The sequence below is a fragment of the Camelus ferus genome, chromosome 27, assembly GCF_009834535.1.
Source record: "Camelus ferus isolate YT-003-E chromosome 27, BCGSAC_Cfer_1.0, whole genome shotgun sequence".
Classification (NCBI taxonomy): Eukaryota; Metazoa; Chordata; class Mammalia; order Artiodactyla; family Camelidae; genus Camelus; species Camelus ferus.
The window spans coordinates 10,114,352-10,134,685 of NC_045722.1; the positions used below are offsets into that span (position 1 = coordinate 10,114,352).

General features: G+C 42.5%; 2 protein-coding genes across 3 annotated transcripts in view; one reads left to right on the forward strand and one right to left on the reverse strand.

Moving 5' to 3' along the window:
• Positions 1–3,250: 3,250 nt before the first annotated feature.
• WHAMM (WASP homolog associated with actin, golgi membranes and microtubules) lies at positions 3,251–19,772 on the reverse strand. 2 transcript variants are annotated; one of them, XM_032469426.1, is made up of 10 exons: positions 19,050–19,772; positions 16,568–16,741; positions 14,341–14,491; positions 12,433–12,602; positions 11,641–11,806; positions 9,052–9,239; positions 8,009–8,095; positions 7,694–7,789; positions 6,069–6,543; positions 3,251–3,975 (listed from the first exon to the last, which is right to left on the reverse strand). In XM_032469426.1, exons 1-10 carry the CDS (start codon positions 19,668–19,670, stop codon positions 3,668–3,670), a joined length of 2,436 nt encoding a protein of 811 aa, XP_032325317.1. In that variant the 5' UTR covers positions 19,671–19,772; the 3' UTR covers positions 3,251–3,667. The 2 variants fall into 2 exon arrangements, 1 of the variants encoding a protein (XP_032325317.1); XR_004315744.1 differs by having other exon boundaries at positions 3,840–3,975; positions 6,069–6,494.
• The window catches only part of FSD2 (fibronectin type III and SPRY domain containing 2), a 36,294-nt gene continuing 35,673 nt past the window's right edge, over positions 19,714–20,334 (forward strand). The window contains 1 exon segment of the mRNA XM_032469427.1: positions 19,714–19,849. The gene's annotated coding sequence lies outside the window, so the exon portion shown is untranslated.

Genomic DNA, 20,334 nt, shown 5'->3' on the forward strand with positions numbered 1-20,334 from the left:
CTTCCAACCTGAGCCCTCTTCTTAGACCCAGCTCAAAGGCCTGGGCCCTCCCGATTAAAATCACCCACTCCAGGGGACTTCTCTCATGCTTCTTACATAGCTCTTCCCACCCGCACGGCCCGCAAATCACTAATTCGTGTGCTTACTTAACAGATACTTCTTGAGCCCCGTTATGCCCCAGGCCCTGGGAACACAAAGGGGAAAAGACACAGATACTGTCCACAGATGTGTTAGACTCCAGGTGGAGAGGCGAGATGATACGTCGCAGGTGCTAATGGAACTCAGCAGACGGGGGATTTGTGAGGCTTCCCTCAAGCAGGGCTCTCACAGGTGACCAGGAACAGGAGTTCAGGGGACACCCAGCTTCTCCAGAGCTGGGGTGAGCCCTGGCCACTCTGTGGACTTTGTGAGACATCAGGTTCCAGGGCCTGGAAGGAACCCGCAGTGACTCTAAGGATGCCTGCCTCCCCCTCCCCTCGCCATAGCCCCCTCATTTCCTGGCTGACTTGTGTGTATTCGTGTTTTTCTAAGGCTGGTCTGCACACCAGCTGCTTCAGAGCTGTCTGGGGTTTCCCAGAAAAACCTCCTGGATTAGCACCGTTGTGGGGCGGGCCTGGCAGTGTGCGTTTTAGCAAGCTCCTGGGCTAGACAAGATGATGGCTCCCCAAAGACATCCACACCCCAATCCCTGGAAGCAGTAAATAGGTTACCTTACATGCCAGAAGGGACCCTACAGGTGTGAGTACGGTTAGGGACCTGCAGAGAGGGAGATTATCCTGGATTTTCTTGGGAGGGGGGCAGTCTAATCACATGAGTTCTTAAAAGCAGAGAACCTTTCCTGAGTGGGATCAGAAAGAGATACGGTTACGAAGAGTCGGAGAGAGGCAACGTTGCTGGCTTTGAAGATAAACGAAGGGGCCACGAGTCAAGGGACAGAGGCAGCCTCTAGACGCTGGACAAGGAAACAGCTTCTCCCCTGGAGCCTTCAGAAAGCCACGCAGCCCAGTGAGACCCATGCCAGACTTTGGACCTATGGAACAGTAAGGTAATACATTCGTGTTGTTTTCAGCCCCTAAGCTTGTGGTAATTAGTTGTGGCGGCAATGGAAACCCAGTACACTCCTCACGTGAGTTTACGTATCAGTGAGAACCTCTGCTGTGCAGATGGACTCAACTACATGGTTTCACATGATGGGTGATTCCGGCTCCTGCTGCTGCCTGCTTGATTCCCCAGTTCAGATGCTAGAGAGGGAACAAATAAATAAATGAGTAAGTCTGATTGGCCCAGCTTATGGTTTTTCACTCCAGGATAGTCCATAGGATGCTTCTAGTTATGGACTGGCTCTCCTAGAATCCGCTTTGGCCAGATGGCCTGTCTTGGATATGAAACATGGCCAGGGCAGGCTGCCCTCGTAGCCAGGGCTGTAGACTGGGGAGGCAGCAGGGCTGGTGTCCGGGACAAGGTGCAGTGGTCGTATAGGAGAACGAGGGGGTCAGGGAAGACTTAGGAGAGGAGGACACGATGGGGATGAGACTGAAGGATGGACGTGGATTTCCCAGGACAGGGCCGTAGAGGGCTGGGACATCCCCGGCACTTAGGCTCAAGAGAGCAGGGCCGTTTAGGGGCGGGCAGCAAGCAGCCTGGTGTTGCTGCGGTGGGGGAAGGGGCAGGCGGAAGCAGCAGCTGGTCTCTGAGGGTCTCTGAGGGTTTGGTACCACGCTGAGGGCCAGCCTTTACTGGAGTGGGTTGGAGAGCGGAGAGGGACTTCGCCTGGGGGAGAGGTGGGGTTGACTGGCAGCACTTGGAAGGTGGGTTGGAGAGGCTTGAAGTTAGACAAAGGAGACAATACCTGTCCCTCTCCTTGGCTCTGAATTCCCTGAAGCCAGAGTCTGGACTCAGTTCAAGTCTTGGCTGGAAGAAGGGAGAAACGAGGGAGAGAAGTTTCCAGAGGAGGAGAAGTTTTCATGCACTGAAGACAGTCGGGTAAGGAGTTTTAATTGGGAGAACTCTCTTGAAAATGATCCTTTTTTGAAGGCTTCTTATCTTTGGCAGCCCTTAGAAAGCAAATTCTGAGAATTATCTGAGCCCAAATAAGCTAACTGGTATCTCAAAATACTGAAATTACAATAATTATAATAAAAATACCAAATTGCAAAATAAGCATTTCAAAGTCCAGCAAAGCTCTGATTTTGCCATTTTTAAAAATACCGAATTCTTTCTAGAGAAAATTTTAGTGCTGAGCTTGGCCTGTCTGAGGTGGAGGCGGTGGCCTGGGGCACAGCCACGTTACCTGCCTCTGGGATTTGTGAGCGGCATGGCAAGCTGCCAGCTGGGGGTGGGGGGGGGAGGGTGTCCTCCTGTGCAGCACCCTGGGGAGCTGAAAAAAGGAAAGGGAGCAGTGGGGACAGAGGCCATTGCAGGGTCAGGGCACCAGGGCCTGGGCCCGGGGAGCAGAGAGGCACCTCCATGCACAGGAGCTGGATTTGGGTCGCGTCACTTGAGGTCAGGGAAGGGCGGACACCTGATGGACCCGGGGGGTAGCCTGGCAGTGGCCGCGGTGGTGCATCTCCAGCTGCGCGTGGAGGTCCAGGCTGCAGTCGCTGAAAGACCAGACCCCTCCCAGCTCTGCCAGCTGAGGCCCCTCAGAATCAGCCAAGAAGAAACTGTAAGAACGGTTTTGGTTTATCACAGCTTTTCTTTGGAAACAAAGGAGGGTCATTCATCTTGTTCTGTGGAAACTCAGGATTGCCATGGCTGGAGTGAGGGTGATGAGGCTCGTGGGGATGCTTTGGACAATTTGAGAAACGAGTAGATGGCCTTGTATTGGTCTTTCCCCCTTTCCTAATTTTAGCACAGAGCAAGGAGGAGAAATGGTTCCAGCATGAGACTTCAGTTCCTGAGGGGAACAGCACTATTCCCCCATCCTTAGTATTCGCTTAAATAAATATTTAGCTGAAATCTTATTAAAAACTTTAAACCCACCCAAAGCAGGGTCGGCTGTGTTGATACTACATTCTGTTTCCTCCCAAGTGACACTGATGCATTATAAAGGGTTCTTTACTATGAGTTTTTATAGTGCTTGATACATAAAATACATTTCATTTAAAATATTATTTGTTTTGGGGGGGAAGTAATTAGGTTTTATCTTTTTTTAATGGAGGTACTGGGAATTGAACCCAGGACCCTGTGCACACACTCTACCACTGAGCTATTTAAAATAGCCCCCCCCCATTTAAAATATTAAAGATAATTCCTGCTTATAAGCAATTTATTCTGATTATTGTTAAAATAACATTCACATTCAAAGCTTTAAATCCAAGGAAACCACTACACACGCTTGAAAGGAACGGTCAGTAGTGCTGTTCACCACAGTAGTATAAACGTTTTTCAGAATAAGGGAACGATTCTAGACTATCCACGGTGGACAGTAAATACCACTTTCTTGTGCCAGTGGCGCTCGCTGTGGCTTCTTAGATCCCAGCTCCAGTTTGGCGTGTGAGAGTCTCCACATCTCTGCTTCCTTCCCTGACTTTAAGAGCTGCAGTGTTAAACACAGCAGCAGTGTCACACACAGAGCCCTGTTGATCTTTTGGGGTGTAAGGTGGCCAGTCTACCAGCACCCCTTTCATAGGCTTTCCCAGAAGGGCCTGGGGCCCTGGAGAAGAGACTAGTGGTCCCACTCGCCGGGGTTCTGCTCGTTGCCATCGTCCTCTCCTTCCTCCTCCTCCGAGTCAGCAGACACTCTCTTGATTCTCTGGAGCGCCGCCTTGATGCTCTTCTCCAGGTCGCTGGTTGCTTTGTTGCTGGAGCTCCGGCCAACGTCAGGGTGCACTTTCTTCAGTTTGACCCCCTGCCTTATGGCAGCCAGAATGTGCTCGTTGACTGGGGCGCGGGGCGGGGACAGGGCAGGTGCTTGCGCCCTCCGGGGAGGGGCTCTGCTCTGCCGTAAGGAGGCCAGCACTTCATCCATGGATCCTGAAATTGAGTACACAGAGCCCGGAGTCAAGACATCATACTCTTTCTCCCCGAGATGCCAAGACATTTTTGTGCAAGTTACATGTAGTAAGTCACATTAGTTAACGCCGTGATACAAACAGGTGATCATCATTCCATAAACAAACGCTCTGATTATCCGCTAGGAAGGTCAACCATCAGCTCCCTGTTTGAATCCAGGATAGTTTAATTGCTAGTATTGCGCCTTGACCACTCCATTCCCACTGCTGTTCAAATCCACAGCAACTCACAGGCACAGCAGGGAGTCAGCACAGCTTTTGTGAGCATGACTGCTCTCCAAGACACGGGTGTTATCTTTTCGTGTGACCCTGAAGAGAGCTGTGAATATCTGGGGTGTTAAGTAATCCAACCCAGTGTGCCTCTGAAATGGTATCTCCTCCATTTCCCATCCCACTTAAACTTTTTTTTTAATGTACCCCACTGTGTTTCTCTAACTTCTGCCTTGGATGTTAGTCAGTGATGATTCGTTCTGTGACAATGAAGTGAGTGGGTTTCCACACATGAAAAGGCTTCAGGTAAAACTTTCATCAGTGGCTCAGGGAACCTGGAGGGGGTGGCAGTGGCACACCTCTTTGTATAGAGTGCGTTCAGTTCCACCTTCAGTTACCCTGCGGTGACTTAACGTGTTCTATTTTTGAGGGTGTGAAGGGATGTCAAAACACAAATTAGATCAGTTTCAAGGCCTTGGTGAGGAGAAGCTGTTTTTTAAACTCTGGCACCTCGAGACGCCTGCAGGAGGGGGAGTAAAATCTTTTACCACCTGCTGGGGACAGGGGCGTGACCGTGGCCACCAATTGAGAGATCTTCCAGCTGAGGCTTCGGGATGAATAGTCGTCTCTAGCTCAGGACTGAAAGGCCATGCTACGGCGAACAAACTAACCTTGGATTTTAACCTGTAACTTGTCATTACAGTTCCCTTCTAGGAGTAAGACAGAGTTTCACCATCAAGGGTGTTTTATGGTGCTAATTCACACTTTCTTGTTCTTTTCAGTGAAATGAGCCGTGTGTGTGAGTTGAACAGGGCTCCCCACACTGTGAGCGCTACACCAGGCTGGGAACGCGGCGCCCCCACAGAGACCTGCCATGTCTAGACCCAGGCACATGAGCTCTCAATTTCACTTACACAGTGTTGCTACAGACCCTGTGGAAATGAGCTATCTAGTTTCCACTTAATAGTGTGGACATGTTCATCTGTACCTGGTTCTAGGTACAGGGGAACCTTGAACTCAGAATAGCCAGAATACACATTAACCAGAACCACAGTTTGGAACTGTTATATTGCTACAATTCACATCACCTATCACATACCCTTCCCTGCATGTTCTAGGTGGAGGTACTCAAGCATAGTCTTTATAACAAGTGTGTACACAGCATTTTGACTGGATTTATCTATCACACATGCAAATACACCCCAAAGCAGTGGGCTCTGAGTCTGGGCAGATTTCAGCCAGTCTCCTTCATAGTCAATGTCTAAGCTATAATTAGAATTATAGCCCTCATTAAACAAAGAAATATTCAAGTATATTCAGCGTACTATACTTGCAAAATGCAAAAAGCTATCCACTGACCTTTGGACCCCTCAGTTTTAGAAAGATTTCCCACAGCAAGGTTTCTCAGTCTACCAGTTGGTCTGCAAGAAGAGCCTTCCATACTCTAACATTCCTCCAAGACAATTCGCAACCAATATGCTGCTTGAGATGCAACAATTTAACTCTGTAAAGGACTCAGAGATGCAACAGTACGCTTAATTCAAAGCAACACTGAAGCATATTCCAATGGCAGAAACCAAACACCACTGATTCTTTAACAGCCTCAGAGATCTCAAGTCATGTGACCATTCAATGTACAGAGGTGTTTCTTCAAGAAGAGTTAGCATTTATCAAACTCAGATTTAGGCTATGGTAACTTTGCAATAAAAGAGTAAATACTTAAGGCAACAAATACTGGAATATTTTAAGATTGTAGAGAATTCTGAAAAAGATTTGAAGATAATGGCTTCTAAAGCTTGAACGTTTCAACCACCCTTGGTGAGCAGGCACAGCTCAGCGGATTACCTGGGCAGGTAAAACTGTCTGAGGAACCAGGCGGGCTCTCAGGAGGCGATCCACACACTAGAGGAAGTGGCTGATCTGAAGTCCTGAAGTGTAAATTCCAATGACGTGCAGATTGAGAAGAAAAGGGCTGAGCAGGGAGGGGTGGCGGTGGTGGCGGTGGCGGTGGCGGTGGTGGTGGAGGAGGAGGTGGTGGTGGTGACAGTGACAACTGCTCACTGGATCTGGGGTGTGTTTGGTCACCAGTTGGAACAAAAGTCTGGACAGGGATGTTTCTAGCACAGTCTTCACGCTCAGGCGTTGTCCCATTACTAACTTCAGATAAGGGAGCATTTCCGGTTTTCCTGGAGGACGGATGAATGACTGCTGCTGTCGTCTGAGACGTCGGCGAGGATGTCTGCTGGGGAAGTCCACCTGGCAGCTTTGGAGCTACAGGTTGTAAGCGAGAGGTCTTTAATACAGACTGACCTGGACATCTCTGAAAATGAAAAACTGCTGTGAGAAACTTGCCACAAACGCAAACCCATCAACATGCTGAAACTTCCTATAAATAAATGAACACTGAAGAGTCTCTGTGCATGGATTGTTCTAATTCATAAAGTGACTCCTCCTCTGGGCAGCCACCCTTGCTACTCAACCTATACTAAGGAATAAGCATGTATATCCTTTGGTATACACTTTCTCTGTAGTAAAGATGTGAAAGGATACAGAGGAAAACATTCATATTTTTAGTATGAAAAATCAGAAACTCTAAATAGCAACAATAGCTGAAAAAAATTATGGTGAATTGAGTTTAAGTATTAGGCAGCCATGAAAAAGCATAAATAGTACAAAGTCTATGAAACATCCTTTAAAAATGCAGATGATGCAGTGTTAAATGTATAACCATGTAAAAACAGATCTATGAAGAACACCAGCAGGGTGGACCTCAAAGTGACAGTTAAAACAGGAATTATGGATGGTTCTCTAATTTTTAGGTTTAGAATAAATTCTATAATTTTAAAATGTGAGTTAAGAAAGTTCTGATCTCTCACATATTAGTTTGCTAGAGAAAAACCTAATCCTACAAAGAAATTAATCTTGAGGGGTGTACAAGTCCATGGCCAAAAAAACTGCAATTTAAACCAAGCTGAGGTCAACCTGTTCCAGTTTGTTGAGAGCACAGGCAGCCCGATCCTGTCATCTGCACACCATCTTCACACTGTCTACACTTGACAGTTTGTCCCTGCTCTGACTGGTTCGGGCTGGACTTGCATCCCTCAGATTCCTTCCCGTACAATGACTCTGTCCCACTGGTCAATATCTTCTGCTGACAGCTGACCGACAAGAGACTGCCCACCTTGTTCATCTGGTATTCATGTAGCTCCCCTTCAATTCACTCCCCACTTCGATTCACAACCAGGCCCCTACCCCAGATGATCAGAATCTCCGGAGGTGGCGTCTGGGCATGAGTATTTTACTCCTAATATTTTTGTTTTTTATTTAAATACTACAAATAATGGCATTTGGGGAACATTTTATGTTCCAAGTTATCTGTTCCTAATACTTTACGCTTTTTTCCTAGGATGGGTGATCGTCATCTGTTTCTCCAGAAAAACGTAGGAGAAGCGATTATTTCCAGAACTCACCTCTTTAAATGCTCTCAATCGTTGGAGTGTTTTTTGGCGTTCTTGGTTTATCCATTCTTTTTTCTTTTGCTCCTCCTCTTTTTTCTTGTCTCTTTTCTAGATTTAAACAAACATAGATGTGTAAACTTCTCAGAAGTCTAGAGAAAGAGATAGGGACCATAACCTGACGTTATCGCTTCCCCACCAGCCCCACACTGCCACGTCTGCCCCCCAGGCTGCAGGGCCAGGCCGCAGCCTCCTCAGGATCAGAGCTGACGAACCTAAGCCAGTGTGTCACATTATGCAAATATAAAACATTTTCCTTCCACCACTCACCCTCTGAACACTATGATGCTGATGAAAATTTTTTATACTTTCTTCAGCCTGTAGCAGTCTGAGTCGATGATTCTCTTTGCATCGATCCTGGTGGAATAATACAATTTCATAGCTCTGTTTTTTCCTTTATTTACATGGTTATACATTTAACACTATGTGGTTTTTAATATTACCATGGGCTATACCATAAGAAGTTTAAAAACAGCACTGCACTTGGGATGCAGCAGAGGGCATTTAGTAACAGGAGTTAGGGCGTAGCTCAGTGGTACTGCCTCCTCTACGGTCGTGGGCTGACTGGCTGCTTACGGGAATCACTTGTTCCGGTCAGGAGGGCCACGGCTGTGATTTGATGCTTTGAGAGATGAAAAGGCAAATCCTCCAACCAAGTGGAAGTGAGAGGACATATGGGCAGTCCCCCATTCTTAAGTGGGATGTGTCCTAAGAATCTGTTACAATGCAGTTGTTTCAAACACATTTCCCCATAACGTTCTAAATAATATTTCCAAACATACCTATGTAAGTACATCCAACCTACAATACCTGAAAAATTATATCAAAAACTCTATCTCAATTATGCTTAACCATTCTTAGAATGTTACCTTTTTATGTAATCATGGAGTTTTTCAAAATTAAGAAAAAAATCACTCACCGAATATAAAGACTGAAATAAGCTAAATATTATCTCTGACATTTTATACTCAACAATTTACAGTAAAATTAATTTTAGCATTTATTATAGCTGATTAGAAGTTCCTACCTACTATGATTTTTAAAATACCTGTATATATAATAGGCATTCAATAAATAGTTGTTGAAAGAATTCATTAAAAGCTAGAGATTACAGTGAGTGCTTAAATCCAAAAGGAAAAAGTATCTTTTTAAGAAGAAAAATTTAAATATATTTTAATTGTAGCCACTGATAGCTACATAAACATACACAAAAGTAATCACTGATAAAAGCCTTATTTTCAGTACCTCTGTATCTCTAATAAAAGAATCCCTCGGAAGAGGTAAGGGAAGAAGGCTGCCCGGGGCGCTCCTACCTTTCTGTTCCTGAGATAGGCTCTTCTGGCACAGATCCTGCCCCGCTTAGACTCCAGCTGCTGGCACCGCCGGCTGAGTTCCTTCACCTCCAAACTCTTATCATCCTGCAGCCCCAGGACATGATCAACAGCTTTAAGTTCCTCTGGACTTTCACACGGATCGTAATAGACAACCTCATCCTGTTTATCTAGAAACATATTAATGATTTTTAAAAAAACATTTTATTATGAAAAATAATGCATGCTTTTTTTAATGTAAGGAAAGTTAAAGATCCTTGTAATCCCACCACCCAGGAAGAACCATGATGAACACTTATGTATATATGTATACATGTGCACACACATGCACCACGTATATAGCTACACATGTCAATAAACAGAGGCCTTAGAGAAACTCTTCCATGTGATGGAAAAGTAATTTTAATGGCAACACAGTATTCCCGAATTTAAGCACTCTCTGTTGTTAGAATGTTCCAATGTTCCATTATTAATCAGTTTCACTATGATGAACATCTCTGTGTAAATCTTTGTGTACAGTTTTATTACTTCCTTAGCAGATGAATATTTAAGGCTCTTGGTAACTACTGTCAAATCACCCTTCTCCAGAAAGGCAACTTACATTCTATCAGCAGGATATCGTTAAGGTGCCTTAATGATGTTTCATCTTGATTACATATTGATTTTTTAAAAAATACATGCTAATTATTACAAATTCAAACCCTACAGAAGTACATAAAATATAAAGTGAAATTTTCCTTCTACTTTCACCAAACCTTTGGAATCTTATTCCCAGAGGAAAACACAAACAGCTTGGCATGCATCCTTCCAGATTAACTTTTTTCTAATAGAATTTTTTCCCTAAATATGTAAAATGCTTCTAACCTGAAACTACTGTAGTTTTTTGAATACCTAGGATTAAGTATGTATAGGATCTATATGAAGAAAATTATTAAACTTGGAGGAATTTTAGGGAAGAAAAAAAGACTTAAGTAAATGGAGAGACATACCACGTTCTTGGATGGGAAGATTCAAAACTGAAAAGATGACAGTTCTCCCCAAATTTATCTCTAATTTTAAGCACAATCCCAATAAAAATTCCGAGTTTGGGGGGTTTTTTGTTTTGAACTTGCCAGAATGATTCTAAAGTTCATCTGGAAGAATAAAGGAGCGAGAAAAGTCAGAAAGCTTGTGGAAAAGTAAAGAGGGAGTTACTTGCTTTACCAGATACTAACATGTACCTCCAAGGTACAATGAGAACAGCATGGTGCTGGTATCAGAAGCCACTCACAAATCAATGAAAGAAAATAACAATTCATAAATAGATTAAAATAAATATAATAATTCTGTATATGAGATAGTTAACAAGTCAAAGCAGGAGGAAAAAGTGTTTTTTAAAATCAGTGATTGGTACTGCTAACAATTTGGGGGGAAAAAGATTTCTACCCCACGTAAAAAAAAAAAAATTCACCTGGATTAAAGAGCTAAACATTTAAAAAAACAAAATCATGAAAATATTAAAAGAAAACATAAGTAAAAACTGATAAATTTGGTGATAAGGAGTTTTAACACCAAAAGCAGAAAGGCTGATAGAAGTGACTTCATAAAAATTAAATACTTCTACAAGGCAAGAAAAAGGAAACAACAGAGAGAAATTATTTGCAACATATGACAGATACTAGAGTAGTATCTCTAATATGGCAAGGGAATATTCCAAAGATAAATGGGCAAAGATCTTGAATAGGCAGTGAATAAAAGAAATACAAATGGCCAGTAAACAAACAATTGCATTCGACATCACTTGTAATTAAATAAATGAAAATTAGAAGATGCCATTTTTTTCCTATCAAGTAGGCAAGAATTTAAATGAATAAGTATAAGGAAATAAATATTTTTTAAAATCTACCAATGGGAGTGTCATTTTGTACAACCTATCTACAGGGCCACTGTGTAGAATGAAATTTAGAAATTAGAAAATAGAGGTACATCAAATGCTTGTTGTAGTGTTGTTTTAACAGATGTGTGTCAGAATGTCAAATGTGCATTGTCCTTGACCTGATTCCATCCTTAGAAATTTATTCCAAGGAAACAGTCTGTCCTCTACACTAAGACATGTATAAAGGAAGGTTCCTCACTATGCTGCTGTTCACAACAGTGAAAACCTGGAAATCCTGGTATGTCCATAGAATGGAATACTATGCAGCCATTAAAATTTTTTGATGTTTTTACTACTTTTTGAAATGGAAGGACAGTTATGTATTAAATGAAAAAGAAGTTACAGAACAGGATATATAGTTTTGGTTTAAAAAACTGATAAATATTTATTTATAAACATCAGCATACAAAAAAGGCTACAAAGCTATAGAGCTTAAGTCTAGATGATGGAACTGGGGTAATAATAGTTTTCCCTTGTTTTGCTGTGTGTTTACCAATGAATATATTATTTGAATAATAAAAATACTTAAGGGAAACTTTGTTTAGAAAATTTCAGTAGATGTTTTAGACAATATACAAGAATTGATAATATGGTCCATATTTCCTTGAATGTGTAACTTAAAAGTATTAACATATACATTTAAATATAAATTTTACCTTTTATAAGTCTTTTAATAGAGTCCAACTGTGTAACAAGCAGTATTTCTTCATATTTTAATATCTCAAATTTAACCTCATATAGTTCTAATTGCACTTCATAGTATTGTATTTCTAATCCATCTACAACATTTATTCTTTTTTCTTGTTCTGGAAGATCTTCCATCTGGTTTTCATTAAACAAAAATAAAGGTAAGTAAAAATAATTAGTACATGAAAGGCAAACTTATAAGCATTCGAGTTATTTTCTATTCCTTGCTCAATATCAAATATTAAAAAAGCAAATAGAAAAGAAACATTTTTCCATTTCATTTAATGGAATAAAAATGCCTTCTTCAACGTTTATTACAAATACTTTCTCTCATCCTTGACACATATGAAAACATTTAGGTTTTGAGAAAAATAAATGGCAATGAAGAATTTACAATGTCTTCTGCTTTAAAGTCATAATGTTACAGGAAAAAAACTAAGTGACTGATCCTAGGATGAAGCACCTCTTTGATTATTCTAAAATTGGGCTGAAACCATGGCTTGATTGACTTTCAAGTTATGTTACCTACTTCACTACTGAGCTCAATGTTATCAAGTGAATCCTACAATGTAACATTTCAAAAATATCCTGACCAAAGAGGAATTTCATAGCCAACCCTCCATAGTCTCTAAATTCCCACCCACTAGAAGATGGTGTGGAATAAGCGAAGAAAGGAGCTCATTAACAATGCCTGGAAAGAAAGGTGCTACCTAAAACAAAACTACATTTTTAAAACAAACTTTCATTTTTCTCTGTCTCACCTTTCCCTGAATTTCAGCTCTTCTGTGATTTAAACACAATTCTTTGGCCCTCATGAGTTGCAGAGTCTCCCGGGCTAACATCAGCTTGAGTTTTTCTAACCTGGGAGTCGCTGTGGCCCAGGCAGCCTGGCCAAATCTCTTCTCATCCTGTTCCATTTGTTTCTGCATTCCTGTTGGATTATAATTAACAAAATAAAACGTAACTACAACTCATTGAAAAGAAAAATTTATCCTGAACAAATTCTTTGTTTATTGCCTCCCATGTTACCTACAGAACATCATTTTTTAAAAGAAAGGTTGTTATATTTTAGTGATTTTATTGTCACAAAAATAATACACATTGTATAAAATTTTAGATACTTGATTTAAAAAAAAAGAAGAAAAACTTCTTCTGTATAGCACAGGGCATTATATTCAATATCTTATAATAACCTTTGAAATGAAATGAAAAAGAATATGAAAACGAATATATGTATGTGTATGCATGACTGGGACATTGTGCTGTACACCAGAAACTGACACATGGTAACTGACTGTACTTCAGTTAAAAGAAGAAGAAAAGAATTGTGAATCTCACTTACTTGTAGCAATTGCTTCTTACATTTTCATGCATATACTTCTAGACTGTTTCTGTGTCTAGCTAGACAGACAGGATGATAATAGTTTGGACAAAAAACCCCCACAGGACCATCATTCTGCTTTATATCTTATTTATTTCACTTACTGTATCAGGCTTAATAGCTACATGGTATTCCTCTTTATGCATGTATTATAATTTAACAAACTGATTGACAGACAATAAGTTGTTCTATTTGGCACTACTATTGACAATGATTTAAGATAAGACAAAAGCCCTTCAGGCAGCTCAGAAGACCCACATGGTCTCATCCCTGCTTGTCTTGCCAGCATTCTCTCACACCACATTCCCTGTAGAGACATTCCTCAGAGACAATTCAGGTTTAGTTCCAGACCACCACAATAATGCAAAGATCACAACAAAGTGAGTCATACAAAAGTTCTGGTTTTGTATTACATAAAGAAGTCATGTTTACGCTATACTGTGGTCTATTAAATGTGCGATAGCATTAAGTCTAAAAGCACAATGTACATACCTTAATTTAAAAATACTTTATTATTGAAAAATGCTAACCATCATCTGAGCCTTCAGTGAGTCGTCATCTTTTTGGAATAATAACAAATATCACTAATTACAGATCACCATAAAAAATATAATACTAATAAAGAAATGTGAAATATTAGGAGAATTACCAAAACGTGACATAGAGACACGAAGTAAGCAAATGCTGTTGGAAAAAGGCACGTGCTGTTTTATAACAGACTTGCTCAATGCAGGACTGTCACAAACCTTCCATTTGTAAAAATCACATTATCTGTGAAGTGCAGTAAAGTGCAGCACAATAAAACGAGGTGTCCCGGGACTGTGCTCCAGCCCCTGGGCTTTCTGTAAGTTCCTCACGCTGGCCAAGCTGCCGCAAACCAGAGGGCCTCCGGAAACACTGCTACTCCTCTCTGGAACATTCTTCCCTCACTTTTTTGCTCTCTCCACCTCCGTTTACCCTTCAGATATCAAGGGCAAGTGCCACTTCTCAGAGGCCTCCACTGACCACTCTGATTGAGCCTAATTTCTCTCTCACAGGCTCTCAGAGCCCCATGTTTCTCTTCTTCGGGTGGCTTTTTGTCACTGCCATTTTCCGTGTGTTCGAATCAATACATACTTAAGATCTCTCTCCCCTCACCCGACTGTACAGTGTCTGCTTATGCTTATCCTTCTGTTGAATCCCCAGTACCTAGAAAATACAGTACCTGGTGCTTAAGAAGCACTCAGATGGTATTTTTTTAATAAAATGAAAGTTACATGTATCTTAGTGTAGCATTTTAAATTATTACCGGCTAATGCCTTTACTGTTTCTTCAAAATAATTGACTGTAATATGTTGAATAGAGACGACAGCTTCTTCAGCCCGTCTGGTCCATTCCTGGGCTTCCTTCTGCAGGGCAGCTATCCTTTTAGGACCCAGATCATCCTCATCCAAGGACTTCTATAGAAAGAAGGGAAAGCTGTATTAGTAAGAGAGAACAGTAATGGAGAGCCATTAGGAGATTGAAAGAAACTGGTCACATGGATTATTTAAACCTACTTTTGCTACTACGGCTTAGTCAGGTAAATTATATTCATTCAGCAGTTCCTGACTGAGGATGAATAAAGCTCTAAGTGGGCATCCTCTGGGAGACAAAGGGGTACTCTGGAGCATAAAGAAAAGAAACCCTACTTTTACTTTGTATTACTAGAATAACTTAGTAGGAAGTTAGAAGGGAATGCTGTCAAGTTATGGTTCTCTATTAATAATAATACACAGTAGTTTGAAAGAGATCTGTGTTGTTATGCACTCAGCATAGAGCCTAGTACATGGCACTCAAGTGTTAGCTATCACTATGGTTTCTTTTAAGGACATGGCAGGAAGCTTTTCAATACCGCGATTCTTTTCTGAAGGTACTGTATTACTTTCTGGAAAGTTATACAGTAACCTAAAACATGTGTGATTATGACATGTCCTATGTCATCTAGTATTCAATTATTCTTCTACCAAGCATGATTGAGTGATATAAGAAACATATACGGGTTAGCCATCAGGGAAATGTAAATCAAGACCACAATGAGACACTGCTTCACATCCACTAGGATGGCTATAATCAAAAAGACAGACAATAATAGTTTTGAAAATCATGTGGACAAACTGGAACCCTCGTTTACTGGTGGGAACGTGAAGTGGTGCATTTGCTTTGGAAAATAGTCCGGCCGTTTGTCAAAAGGTTGAAGAGTTACCATAAGATCCAACGATCCCACACCTAAGTATATATCCAAGAGAAGTGAATACATGTGTCCACATATAAAGTTGTATGCAAATGTTCACTGCAGAATGATTCCTAATAGCAAAAAAGTGGAAAAGTCCAAATGCCCACCCATCGCTAAATGTATATGTAAAATGTACTATATCCATATAATGAATATTATTTGACAATGAATAAAATCAAGTTCTAATACATGCTACAACATGGATGGAACTTGAAAACAGTGATGCTCCATGAAAGGACCCAGACACACATGATTCCAGACAATCTGAAGTGTCCAGAATAGGGAGATCTAGAGGCAGAAAGCAGATGGGTGGTTGCCTAGGGTTGGGGGGGATGGGGAGTGACTATTCATGGGGCTTCTTTTTGGGGAGAGGAAGATGTTCTGGAATTAGACAGCGGTGGTGGCCACACAACTGTGAATATACTAAAAACCAATGAATTGTACACTTTAAACAGATTAATTGTATGGTCTGTGAATTACATCTCAATAAAGCTGTTATTTAAAGAAAGAAAAATATATACACAGAGTAAAGACAATCCAGATAATACTTTCAAAATAACAAACAGAACAACTTTCTCCACAGGTTAGGCTGGCATGACATGTTTCATCTAAACATGATACCATTTTTACAGTACAGTAGCCCAGCAGGGGTCACAAGCGCCTGTGCGAAAGGATGGCCCAGCGCAGGGGACAGAGATCAGAGATCTCTCTGCTGTCTTCTGATTCCAGCTGGTTGAGACCCACAGAAAGCAGTTCCGCTAACTAGCTATCTAGATTCATTTGTAACACTGGAATGATAACACTTATTCTAAGTAGTCTCATAGGGTTGTTTCACAGCTCGATGAAACAAGAGCGATGACAGCATTTACTAAAGTTTAATTTACTGAATTACAACCCCGGCCCTTGCTACTTAAATTTTTATCCTATTTCTCAGAAGTTTGCCTGTATCCTTAGAAGCTGAAAATAAGCAAAGTGAACAAGCATCACATCAAAAATAAGTCACTGGCAAAGAAAATCTGTAGAAAAATCTTGCAGAAATCTTGAAAAAACTACAAAAATCTGAATGTATTAAGAAAAGGACCAGTGCAGAATGTCTTCATTTAAAATCAATTTAAAAAAATAAATTGGGTCTACCTACAATATGATCTAAACCTAAAAGTGAACCCAAAGGGGAAACACAGATTGAATCTCCAATGTGACAAAGGAAATCTTATGTCATAAAAAGTAAATCTGATAGAGTAAAAATATAAAGAAAACGTACCAAAATAGCAAGCTTACATGAAGTTGCAAGTTCTCGCATATCCCTGAATGGCTGCAGTAAATACTGGAAGAACATGGTTGCCACGGTAACGAATTCCTGGTATGCTTCATCTTCCTCTTGATACACTTCCATCAGTGCTACCATGGTGTGGGCTTTTTCATGCCCTTGAAGCACCTAGAAGACAAAATGTAAATAAAGCTCAAGTATGGACAGTATTTGCACGTTCATATCAAACAAAGCTAAAGGAATCTGAATGTTCTAAACTTGAATGCAATACGCTTAAAATACTGATTAAATAAGAAAATGCTATTTTCCTCAACCAAAATGCCCAGTAAGAATGGTTAAATAAATCATGGTATACCCACAGTAGAATAGTATTACTATAATCATTGACCACTGTGCTTTTTGAAGACTGTTTAGTAACCTGGGGACTTGTATAATCATAAATAGGGGGGTGAGGGGGGAAGTGGAGTTGAAAATTTTACCTCAACTATGTTCTAAGTACTCAGAGAAAAGGACCTGAAAGAGTCAAAAATTAACAACTATTATCTCTAGGTTGTAAATTGAGGATATTTTTCCATCACTTTTTTGACCATAAAGGTTTTGTGAGGCTGGACTCCTTTTTTGAAAGCTCATAAAGAATAGATATGCCTCCACGTATTTCTCCAGCATGTTGACTCTCTTAATTCCCCAGGTTAATATTGCCACGAGCCCCCAACCAGCACTGTAGACTCATTTTCAGAGTCACAGATGTGGCTCTACATTCTGCAGAGTGCTTCTTCTGAGGCAGGGGAGAAAATAAAGTGAGCATTTATAATCTAGATAAACTCATTTTGTAAGAAGTTATCTTACTCTCCAGGAGAAGAGAAACAAAATCAAGTAATAGTATAGATTTTTTTTTCAATCAATACATCCTTAAATTTTTCTATTTCCATCCCTCTACTTAAGGATAAAGTGATCTATGTTCAGCTGTAGTTTTATCCAGGTGATAATAGCAGTATTTTTTTTTAAAGCAAAAGTTTTCCTGAAGAAAATTAAAACACACAAAAAAGTAAACTTAAGACAATAGATACTTTTCAGTCTTATTTCTTAAACTGTTCAGAAAAATTCAAACATTTGGCTTCACTTTATATATACTAGCAATATTAGCAACTGGTCTAATTCTAGAATTAACTGCTTTTCTATTCTAAATATGAGCTGAGTTTTAAGATAATTATATACACTTTCCCGGAGCCAGGATACTTTGTATTTAAGCCCTCCCCCTACCCTCCCTTTTTAAGTTCCAGGTAAACAGGTGAACTACACTAGTGTGAACAGCTAATTTAACAGTATGAATTATACTAGTGCAATAATATCTCTGAATGGACTTTTCTATGTATAATTTTTCCAATAGTAACATATATGCGAGTTTAAGGGAAAAAAACACTTCTCTCTGTGAGAAACCAGGTGTCTAAAATAAAAGTCTGTCTTTTTCAGAATGACAAAGTTGAAGATCAAAGGTCGACTGGCCTGAAACTGCCTTTGTGGTTTTTCCTCATAAAGTGAAAACAACCCATGAAAAGTGGGTGCAAAGTTTTCTTCAGGAAAACTTTTGCTTGAGAGGATATGATTAAGATTTTGAAATGGTACTGAATTCTTTTCGTACAGCTTCCCCTCCTCGAATGGGACAATCATTCAGATTTACGAACGGCCTCTGATGGGAAAGGACAAGCAAGAGGCATGGGTGGGGTGCAGGACAGAGCACTAAATCGTGGCTAAGGAAGGTCAACTAGCTGTGGATAGATGAGCCATATTTTCTCCTAAACCCTTGTGTGAATTTGTAACCTTCCTTCCCTTAACTTCTGTAAGCTTACCGCTCAGAAAATGAATTGCTCAGTCTCTCAAATTGCTTCTTTCAAGCTTAAAGTTGCTCTCTTGTTGCTGCTATTCCAAACTAATGGATACAGTTCACATCCTGTGGCTTTCCATTTGACCGAGTCTTTATGACTCAAAAAAACCTGTCTCCTGGAAGCCCCTTCATTCTCTGTAACATTTTGTCTTCGTTATTGGTCATCCCTCACACACAGAACCTGGCGTTGTTTACATTTAGTCCGTGTTGAAATTTTCTACACGGTTGGGATATTGCTAGTTTTGCTTTCAGTATTTTCTGGCATTTCCTGTTACAACAGCCTGCTCTGCCAGTATTTTCAGGGGAAACGTTCAAGGGCCTACACTGGCTCGCAACTGCGAGAAAACTTTGATGTAACTTAGTCCTCTCGCTCGGCCCCACGCGGCTTCGGCAGAATCCCCCTAGCTGCTCCGGGACAGGTGAAGGGCACCTGCGAGGCTGCGCGTTCTGCGTGTGCATCGCATGGTTAAGCTGCAGCTGCCCAGCATCGGTCTGCGGAAGGACCCCAGTCGCGCTCGGTACACCCTCGGAAAAGGCCTGAGGCACAACCACGCGGGAGGACTGGGCGCCTGCCCCGCGCGCGTGCGTGCGTACCTGGCGCAGCCGTGCGCCCTCCTCGTCCCTCCGCGCGCGCAGGGCCCGCTCCCGGAACTCGCGTGGGCTCTCGTAGTCCGCCGCGCAGCCCTCCACCGGAAAGAGCGCGTCGCGCACCGCGGCGCCGCCGCAGCCGTCGGCTGCCTGGCCCAGGTAGCGCTCCAGCTGCCAGCACAGCTCCTGCAGCGCCGCCTCGCCGGGGCCGGAGCGCGCCGGCCACACCAGCGTCCACAGCCCGAGCCCCAGGCCCCAGGCCCAGCTGCTGTCAGCGTCCAGCTCCGGCGGCAGCCGCGGGAAGCAGCGCTCCAGCGGCGGCCACAGCGCCGCCAGTTGCCGGTGAGCGCCGCGGAGCCCGGCAGCCGAGAGCAGGCCGGCCCAGCTGGGCGGGGACGCGGCGGGCTCAGGCTCGGGCTCGGGCTCGGGCTCCGGCCCTAGCCGGCTCTCCTCGCGCCGCCGCCGCCGCTGCCGCTGCGCCGTGCGGTCATGACAAGTCACGGCGAACTTGCCCTCCGTGTCGTTCCAGGCTACAAGGAAGCGCAGCTGGTGCCGCTCGGGCTCGGCGAAAAGGTCCTCGCGGACTGGCACCCAGCCTTCCAAGCTGTCGGGCTGCTCGTCCTCCATGGCCGCCGGCGGTCAGCGCCCGGAGGGCTCGGCTCGTCGGGGTCCGGCGTCTTTGCACCCCAAGCCACTGTACGACTCGGACCGCGTCATTTTTCGCTGAACTGGAATCGGCGTCAGTGCCCCTACCATCTCCACCCTCCGCACTTCTGATTGGCTGTCTGCGGCCTGGGACGCTTTCAGTACGTTTCCGAGATTGGTCGGGTAATAGAAGGGCGGGTTCACGACAACCAGTGAAAAGATGAAAAGGTCGTCCTCGACCCGACCCTCTGATTCAATCAATGTCGCAACCTAGGCTGGAGCTGGGGAATTACCACTCTTGCCTCACCTTTTCCACCTGTGTACGCACTGATGTTGAAAAAAATATTTGTTAAATGAACGAGTTGTCGTAGCCGCCTACACTCAACTGTGAACCTCTTGAGAACTGGAGCCCAGCTAATTTAGTTTTCTATTATCAGGGCCCTAGTGAATACATAGTTCCTGCTTTCAAGAATGGTAAGATCAAACATTAAATTAAACGTAATAGTTATTTACTGAGGGCCTCTAAGCGTCAAGCACTGGGCAAAAGCCACAAATTTACTCTTACCGTTTCATTAAGCTTTTATGGAATGCCTCCTGTGTGCCTGTTTGAAGAGGAAGGGGTCGCGGAAGGAGGCATACAAAAAAG